The sequence below is a fragment of the Chenopodium quinoa genome, unplaced genomic scaffold, assembly GCF_001683475.1.
Source record: "Chenopodium quinoa cultivar QQ74 unplaced genomic scaffold, ASM168347v1, whole genome shotgun sequence".
Classification (NCBI taxonomy): domain Eukaryota; kingdom Viridiplantae; phylum Streptophyta; class Magnoliopsida; order Caryophyllales; family Amaranthaceae; genus Chenopodium; species Chenopodium quinoa.
In genome coordinates, this window is record NW_018742385.1 from 1,139,072 (window position 1) to 1,148,823 (window position 9,752).

General features: G+C 36.3%; 1 protein-coding gene across 1 annotated transcript; it reads left to right on the forward strand.

Moving 5' to 3' along the window:
* The first annotated feature begins 2,007 nt into the window (after positions 1 to 2,007).
* LOC110699140 (probable carboxylesterase 11) lies at positions 2,008 to 9,529 on the forward strand. Its single transcript, XM_021876633.1, has 2 exons — positions 2,008 to 3,171; positions 8,584 to 9,529. The coding sequence occupies exons 1-2, from the start codon at positions 2,288 to 2,290 to the stop codon at positions 9,119 to 9,121; spliced, it is 1,422 nt and encodes a 473-aa protein (XP_021732325.1). The 5' UTR covers positions 2,008 to 2,287; the 3' UTR covers positions 9,122 to 9,529.
* Positions 9,530 to 9,752: the final 223 nt, after the last annotated feature.

The window sequence follows — 9,752 nt, forward strand, 5'->3', positions numbered from 1 at the left end:
ATTTTGATGAAGTTTTAAAGGGTTTTTATTAGTTTAAAATGCTGGAATTTTATTTAAAGTAGTATAATTGTGATTTTAATAAAAGGGTGTGATTACCCATTAAAAATGAGTTTAATTAGGGGTTTTTAAATAAGTTTCAGATTATTTTAAGTAGTTTAAAGTAAATTTAAGTTGCTGGAAATTGTGTATACAAGGAGAATTAATATAGTATTATTGTCCCTTTATGTAAGAGACTTAATTCGGGAATTGTTGTAGTGTAATCAGCTACTTTAAGGGCTTATTTGAGGTACGTTCGCGTACTTAGCATATTTTGATGATGTAGAATCATGCCAGGCTTGATTTCAATCAATTACAAGTAGTATCATGCTAAGGTTTATGTATGGAATTGTGAATTAATGGTGTTGGTGATTAAATTGTGAAGCATGAATTAGTTTTGATGGTTTATGGATTGGAAAATTATATTTTGGGCATGTAGTGTTTGAACCACACTTTTTATTTATGGCATGTTAGAATGCATGATTAATTAAACTACATGTTTAATTATGTTTGGAATATTGAAAAGGAATTTTATTATGGTTTAAATAATTTTTATTGATGCTTTAAGCATGAGGAAGGAGCTATATAAGTCTATGTATACAAGGGATAAATTGTATGTTGGTGCCTTTGTGCACTTAAGGTGTTTTTAACACCGATGGATAGGATTTTTGGCGCTTTATGCGTTTACGGTGTCTTTGACACTGAGGTAGAATTAAAAAGGGTTCAACATTAAATAATATGTGGTCACTAATTATTCAAGAATTAAATTGGTATGTTTGGTTGATTGAATAATTATGGTTGATTGATTTATTATGCTTTGAGAGTCATCAGTCCAATAACATGTAAATAACGTAAAGTGAAAGAGATTACGCACCAAAACTCTTGGAACGTATATACCTTGAGTATGAACAATGGGGGGAATTATGGGGTTTTATATTTAACCATAACTTCTAATGGAGTACAGGACGCTGTACATTCCTTTTTATTTATTATTATGCGCAGGAATTCCGCCACCTAAGAGTGGTTTTGTCGCTGGCACGGTTAGCTCCCGTGTCAGTTAACCTCAATTTATTTGGAGGAGGTATAGTTGGAAACCCGTTCGATGCGTAATCAACGCTAAATGAATTATTTAGTGTCTAGTTAATGTGTCTTGTTGATTGTTGTGTGTGCTTGTAAACAGGTGCAATGAGGTAAGTGTGTGTTGATAGGTGAAAGCATGTTAGTGTGTTTAATTACGCTTATGTACTCAGCTTTGTTGATTGTGTGTGTTTGTGTGTTTGGCCATGTCTTTACTTTGGCCCTACGACGACCCATTTTCTAATGGCGAGAAGTGGGGACAAGTAGAGAGGAGGTTTTCAGGTGATGAAGCATATTCATGAATGGGCATGAGTGAAGAGCGAATCATGCTAGTTTCTATAAGTATATGATGTGTTTAATGCTTTAATTATTTATGATATTATTATCATGCATGACTAACGCAAAAGTTTTAAAGTTGGTTCGGTTTTAATAAGGGCCTACTTTGGTTTTGACTTTACTTTCGTTGGTTGACTTTTCAAGTTGACTTATTTTGAATGGTTTTGAAATTAGTCTTCCGCTGTGTGTCTTTGATGGTTGCCTTAGCCGTTTTCACGGTGGCGGTAATATCTTAGATATTCCTATTTAAATTTTTAAACAGGGCAAAATAGTTATTTTAAAAGAAAGGAATTTCTAAGGTGTTAAATGAAGCCCATGCGAAAATACCAAAACACCCCGTGCTGGGAAATTTAACCTCAGCAAATTGCTGGGCTGAGACCGACTCGGAGGGGGTAATAAAGGAGCCTTGGATAGAAAATTGATTAAAATAGAAAAATCATAAATTCATAATAGAAAATATGTACTCCATAGTATTTTATACTACTTCGATTTCATATTAATCGTTTCAAATAATATGATACGAAGGTAGTATTTTGTTTGTTGCATAATTCATAATTGAATATGACTACGGAAGCATGTAGGTTGGGGGGAACTATTCAAAAAAAAAAATAGAAAGAAAGAACACATGACAAGATTGTGATTTGGAGTTTTGGACATCTTCAATCATCCACAAAGTGCCCCATAAACAAAATAATACAAGTATAACAGAAGAATATTCAATGTAGGTTGAATTGAATTTGATTATCAACAAAAAAAAAAAAAAAAAAAAAATTGAATCTCAGATTTCCAAGATAAGATCAACAAAGAGAAAGGGTGGAAAATCAGAGATTGAAAGAGGATGCCAAGCGTAGCGGTGAAGTTATACAGCGTTTTCTTCAAATTCTTGTTGAAACACCGCCTTCAGAATCGTTTCCAGAACACGGCGGATGATTCGGTAAATGGAGGATTACACAATGATTTTGGTGTCACAACTCGGCCTGATGAATCGGTGGTAGCAGCAAATCCAGTATTTACCGACGGTGTTGCGACCAAGGATATACACATTGATCCTTCTACCTCTCTTTCCGTCCGAATATTCCTCCCTGAGACGGCTCTTTCGTCGGAACCCAGGTCGAAAACTAGGGTTTCTAATAGAAGGGTTGATGCGATTGTGGAAGATTCTGGATCAAATTTGCATCGGAGGAATAGTTTTGGACCGTCTTCGGTTGATCTGGGCAATGGGGATAATTCGCAGAGGAGGAGTAGTTATGGTAATGTGGGTGTTGAAAATGGGGGATATAGAGGTTATTTGCCGTCGATTGAGCATAGTAAGGGTGATAAGTTGAGGAAATTACCGGTTATGTTGCAGTTTCATGGGGGTGGTTTTGTTAGTGGGAGTAGTGATTCTGTTGCTAATGATTTCTTCTGTCGCCGGATTGCCAAGTATTGTGATGTGATTGTGTTAGCTGTTGGGTATAGGTTAGCGCCGGAGAATCGGTACCCGGCTGCTTTTGAGGATGGTTGGAAGGTGTTGAATTGGCTTGCTAAAACGGCGAATTTGGCAGAGTGTAGCAAATCATTAATCAGTAGAGGTGGTGGTGTCGTTGGCGGTGGAGGCACTGGTGGCAGCGGTGCTGCTGGTGGCGATACCAAGAAATCTGATGTTCTTCGGCAAACTGTTGCTGATACTTTTGGTGCGTCAATGGTGGAGCCTTGGTTGGCTGCACACGCCGACCCTTCCAGGTTAGTTTCTTGTTGTATGTAATCCTTCTCTTACTTTGATCTATTTTTAATCAACAAACAATTTACTGTGATTGTTAGATGCATTGAGCTAATTATAGGATTTCAATCAGCTTGCTGATGAATTGATTTGGTTGTCATTGTAGTTTACCTCTGTGTTGCAATCTCATAGGTATGCTAACTTATGTACACACCTTAGATAATGTACAAAGCTTAGTAATTGCTTGATTCCTCTCGAAGACAAGAGGAATTCTTCCTTTACAATCATCTAAGTAATACAGGTCTTAAACCCTTTCATTGCATGTGCAGTACCTTCTAAACCCTGCTTAAAGCATATTCACTAATATTTAGTAATTGTACAATTAAGATTAGTATTAAATAATGAAATAAGGGTGCTGCAGGGGTCTTGATGTTCGACTAGACTGACTCATTGGTAAAGCCTAAAGGTAACTGGCAATTTATTATTAGGATCTTAAGTTTCTTAAGGCATAAAACAAATGAAGTGAGGGGCTATATTATTACCAAAATTGCTTCCAGTATTTCAATATTTGAAGTTTGCTTACCGGCAGAAGAAGCCTATTCTTTCTTTCAAATTCCTTACTTTAAGAATTTCATCTAGATGACAGGGCTCTAGAACCCTTTTGATGGACCCTACTCAAAAATATTGGTATGGTTCTTTTTTTTTTTAGACCCTATGTTTCTGAGTAGAGTATGGTTCTAGGTGGGATCAAGTATTGTAAGTGTCCAGGTATAATGTTTTTGATCTCAGCCTTACTGACCCAAACCCTACCCAGACCCGTATGCAGACTGCGCAATATTTATTAAATAAAGAAGTTTGAAAATCGATTAATAATCGATCACGTCTCATGATTTAGTTTAAATTTTTGCACAAGCGGGTATTGGCCAGGAAAGAACGGTGGCTCTCGGACACTACCTAATTATGATTGATACTCCAAGTTTATCTAGAATACCGCGATATTCAGCAGCAACCTCTGGTAGCAATGATATTACATACAATCGTACGCTAATTAATAGACGATTAAAACTTTTGGGGAGAAATGTAGCTAAAGGACCCAAATTGGACCCCTGCTCGACCCATAGGGTTTGGGTAAGGCTTTCAAAATTTAGACCCTAAGGGTCCAGGTTGGGTATGGATATGGATGAATAATTCCGGGTTCAGGTCCGGGTTTTAGTAGACCGTACTCATTGCCATCCCTTGCTACGTGGCTGCAGGTCTTGTTAATCCCAATATTAAACCTGGTTTGCTTTGTAGCCCTGCACTGGGGTTTGTGTTGTTGCCTGCCTTGTTTGCAGTTTTAGACTTCCTGCTGTTGCTGAAGATCCTTTATTTCTGGTTTTATACCTTCTGTCCCTTGAGAGCTGAGACCCTAAATCTCGTTGCTTATAACCTGCTTCACATATGACCTGAATCATCATTTGGTGTAGGAAGGCTATGTTGGTCGTTGTCTTACTATTGAAAGCAGGCCGTATTAAAAGGTGTACTGCAGTATTTACTGAAGTACTTTTCAACCCTTCTGTGGCAATTAGCCAAATAAGATGAAGGTATAAAATTTTTCTTGTAGAATAGAAAAATTATCGGGAACTTTTTGGTGTTATTTTATCTGTTGAAAATTCTTTTAGAACAATTCGTCAAGTGTCCAGACTTCTCCAAACCCTTTCTAACTTGTATTGGAGTAACCTTATCAAATGCTGATTTTTTTCGCTGCAGCTTCTATTCCTACTTCATCGTTGAGATACCTCAATCCGAAGTTAAATTTAGGTTCTGGTTCCTGCTTTTGCTGTGTACAGTTGGCAGCATATTGGCCTTTTCCCTTTATATGGTCTTTTGGAAGGACACCCATGTCCTTTCTCTTGAACGTTGCTCTTATCTCTTTTTCCACAGTAGTTTTGGTCTGTATTTCAAAAGCAGACTATAAATAAGCCTCCTCTTCTATTAACGGTGTATGAAATTCTTAATTTGAAGTCTGACCTCTGCTTTTATAGATTATTGGACCGTATATATACTGTTGAAGCTGTCTAATTTGTTCAAAAGCACAAGCAGCTTCTCACAACTCTCAAGCCCCTCACTGTCTAATTCAATTTTAATTTTATCTTTTCCATGCACAAGTGTATCACGTGATTCCTTAATATCCAGGTTGTGTTTGTATAGATTTGGTAAGGCTTCGTTTGGGTGTTTTTTTAAGCTCACTGTTTCCCTAAAGCTTTGATATCACTGACGCACCCCTAAACACCATGTCTGGGACTACAGGGACTGACTTAGAGAGAATTTATTAGTGGGTTTATAAGGTTGCAAACTCACAACTGGAATGAAAGCCAATTAGTTGGACTATTACTATAATAGAGACAATCGCAGATGATCAAGACATAAAAGAACAGTAACTAATGCTATGTACTCGTCACCTAGAATAAGGTCTGGTCTTTTTTCTGATCTAATCTCTGAATATTTTACAGAAGCTTGACCATGCTTGTCACATTCATCTTTATGAGGGTATGACCATGCTTGTCACATTCATCTTTATGAGGGTATGACCATGCTTGTCACATTCCTCTTACCGATTACATTTCAAATATCCAATTTTTATAATTTTTAATATAGAGCAAATTGGTATTTGATAAAATAAAAACAGAAATAAGTTCTGGTGAATTTTTCTGGTCTAGTTTGATTTGTATAAGATTAAGGGAAAATTATCTAGAATAAGGTGAAGAGAACATAGCTTAATTTGATATTCCCGTTAGATGCCTGTGGATACCTTAATTCTGCCTCTGGAGCTTAGATGCGAGGTGGAGATGCCTTGCTTTTGTAGGAGAGGTGCTCCTTTATTCTATATAATATACTTGTCAAATTAATGTACGGGTAAAAAATAACAGATTGCCAACAAGTCCCACTATTACACGAATCCCTTCACTGTAATTTGGTAGGGCACCCACTTAACTTTTTAAAATAAATACAGTAAAAAGGAGTTGAACGGGCCCACCTGCCCTGTACTCCATATTACTCTGTAGTTGCCTGAAACAAAAAGAAGGGAAAGGATGAAGAGAAGTAGAGAACTAAATGAGATCATTGAACTGAAGAGGCTAGATTGTTGACAGCGTCTGGAGGTTATGACTACGGAATTTGCCTGTGATCGCTTTCTGTCAATTCTCACAAGTGACAATCATCAATTCGTATTAACTCACGAATTAAGTTCATACAAGATTGCAGCTGTAAGGGTCTTTAGGGTTGGAATTGTAATATTGTAGCATTAAATGTAATCTTGTAAGGATTATTTCTCAAAGTTGAAATACAAAACTTGGGGTACATTGCATGTGCCCCATGCCATATCCTTGTCACGTCATTTTAACTTTAAACATAATTCCAATATCTACCGTATATGTAGCTTTTTTTTCAAATGACTACTTTATATAGAGATGATATATAACTTAAATCTTATAAATTCAGAATGATAAATCCTTACTACACTTGTCAAAATCTGTTAAGTACTCCATGAAAGGGGATCACATGTCTCATTCTTATTGGCTGCTAGATTTTATCGTAATAACTGCCTTAAAGTCCTGGAAAAAAAAATATAGTATTTGCTACCACTTCAACTGGATAGATTCCATTAAGTGGTTTGAAAATCTTAAGTTTTTAAGTTTATTATGTTGCTACTGTTGCTAGGTAGATTTTATCTGTTTTGCACTTAATTATCATAGTTGCAGTGATTGATTTGAGTTTATTTTGTACAAGGGGTCTGTTATGATACAATTAAAAAATGCCTCTTATATCTGCAAATTACTTTGCTATTGTTTCATTTACTCTAGCCCAGCCTAATGTGCTTTAGCACAGATGCTTGCCGTCAACCATCAACCATAGGGCGTGTAACCCTTAGTGTTGTGGGCATGGAAGTTTTATGCTTCCCTTCTTTTTTTTGTTTTTTTTTTTCCCCTTTTTTTTTAATGTTCATGAAGCAGAGCATGAGAAAAATAAATATGCTATCTGAAAAGGGTTCAATACATGCTGAATGACACTATTGACTTTCTTCTTTTTCTAGGAAGCATTTTCCAATTGTTTTTCCAGACATGCTGTTTTGGTAATTATGAAATTCCCATTTCAGTGGTTTTCTTTTCTGTGGTTCTTGATAGTGGTAATTATCTCTCTAGGATTTGTGTAGTGATGGCAGTTCTGGATGTATACCCCCTCCGTTCTTTAAAGATCTTTCTGTTTGCAATTTGCATGGTTCCCATTGTATTATTTTGACCATTAATATCTCTAATCTCATAGTAGAATAATATAAAAATGTTAATATTATGAAAATACAAATTGAAATGAATATAGCAAGATCCTACGTGATAATATTGATTCTTGTGAATGACCATCTAATTTGAGAACATGAATAGTTATAACAACTGTAGGAATAATCAGAGTCTTGATCCCAAAGACGAGGCTGCTTATATGAACCTTGTACTCGCTATTCATGATCCTCTCCTTTCATTCCCTTATGTCCAATGTCATATGCTCTTGCAAACCCAGTTTTTTTACATCCTTCTCAACTCCTTCCCCAAGTCACCTTTGGTTCTGCACTCTTGCTGTGACTTGATTTCTATTTTCCTTACTGATGCATCTTCTCCGCCTGATGTTCCCAAACCAACACTATTAGTTCTATCTTTTTAATATCCTTGATGTCATCAACAACAAATTTCTTTTAGAGTCTGTATCGAAAGGTTGTTGGTTTGTTTAAGGTTTTGTTTAATTGATTAGATTGGTGTCAAATATGCTAGAAGTGTTTTTTATTTTTCTCTTTCTGCATGTTTGGAATAAAGAAATTGCTAAGCTTGTCCTCTAGACTTGACACCTATGTTGCTTAGACTTGGGTACTAGCCTTCGACATGGGTACGTGCCCAATTATAATGCTATTTTGTGAAATTTTTCAGTGAATTTCGCCCAAATTGAAGGATATTGAAGAATTCCACCAATTTAGCCCAAATTGAAGGATACTGAAGTATTCCACCCATGTCTGAGTGTTGGACCAGTGTCGAGGGTTTCTAACACTGGGTACTTTAGGTTATAAGAGTAGTTCAAATCACATGGCGGTTGCCACTAACTTGCATATGAAAGTTCTTTAAACATATTTGCTAGATTTTTGGATTGAAGTGCGATGATAATCTCAACTGAAGTACTCATTTAAAAAATAAATTAATATACATATCATTGTTTTTAGTTGTTATTGTACTTTAGCTGTTTATCTTGGCTTTATTTCTTGAACTTTATCTGCATTATCTCTAAATAATTTTTATAGAACAAAGTCTCATTTCTTTTTGGGAGAGGAGTGGGTATATATGTTTCTAAATTGATCATGCTGCAATTATTTATCTAACTTGAGTTTTATAGTACTGATACAAATACTTGTTCATCAGATGTGTTCTCCTTGGTGTTAGTTGTGGGGCAAACATTTCGGACTATGTGGCTAGGAAAGCTGTTGAATCTGGGAAGCTGCTCGACCCTGTTAAGGTTGTAGCACAGGTGTTAATGTACCCGTTCTTTATCGGCAGCGTCCCTACACATTCAGAGATAAAGTTGGCCAATTCATACTTCTATGATAAGCCTATGTGTGTGCTCGCATGGAAGCTCTTTCTGCCAGAAAATGAGTTCAGCTTAGACCACCCTGCAGCGAATCCTTTGATTCCAAATAGAGGACCTCCATTAAAACTTATGCCTCCGACACTGACAGTAGTGGCAGAACATGATTGGATGAGAGACCGGGCCATTGCCTACTCAGAGGAGTTGCGAAGAGTTAATGTGGATGCCCCGGTTCTGGAATACAAAGATGCAGTCCATGAATTTGCAACCCTTGACATGCTTCTGAAGACCCCTCAAGCCCAGGCTTGTGCTGAAGATATTGCCATCTGGGTTAAGAAGTACATCTCAATTCGTGGTCATGAATTCTCTTATTGAGTACCAAATTCATATGGAATTTTTAAGATTGCTGTCCATAGCTCCGTGCTTGTGCTCTCCTCGTCCTCGTCTTGTTCCTTGTCCTCATCTTTCATCACAGAGTTATCAATCAGATTTGGCGTCAAAGGGAAATTTTCTCTCTTACCATGAGTCATTACTGGTCTATATGGTTTGGTATTTTTAAATTTTATTTCATTTGTTTTTGGCTGTGTAATATAGGGCTTTACGGTGTAGAATTTAGCTACTTGTAATTTGCACTTACCAACTGACGGTCACCAATTGGTGACGGTTTTGTGAAAAAATTCTCGTGTATTATGCTGTAATCAACTAATCATGTACGGATATGTAATGAGATCGTTACCTATGCTTCTTGATATTAAAAATTGAAATAATATTCTTTTGATGACACACCTATATTTGTTATTTTGAAGTTGGAGAGGAATTGATTATAGGAAAAATTGCTAAAACTAATCTTAACTTATCTCTGTCTGTTCTAAATAATCCTAACTTTCGATTATTTTTAGGAAAAATTGATTCTAATAATCCCACCTTTGGTCAGGTCGCTATTAATAATCCCACCTTTAGATTATTATTTAATAATCCCACCTTTATAAGTGATCTTGTATTGGTC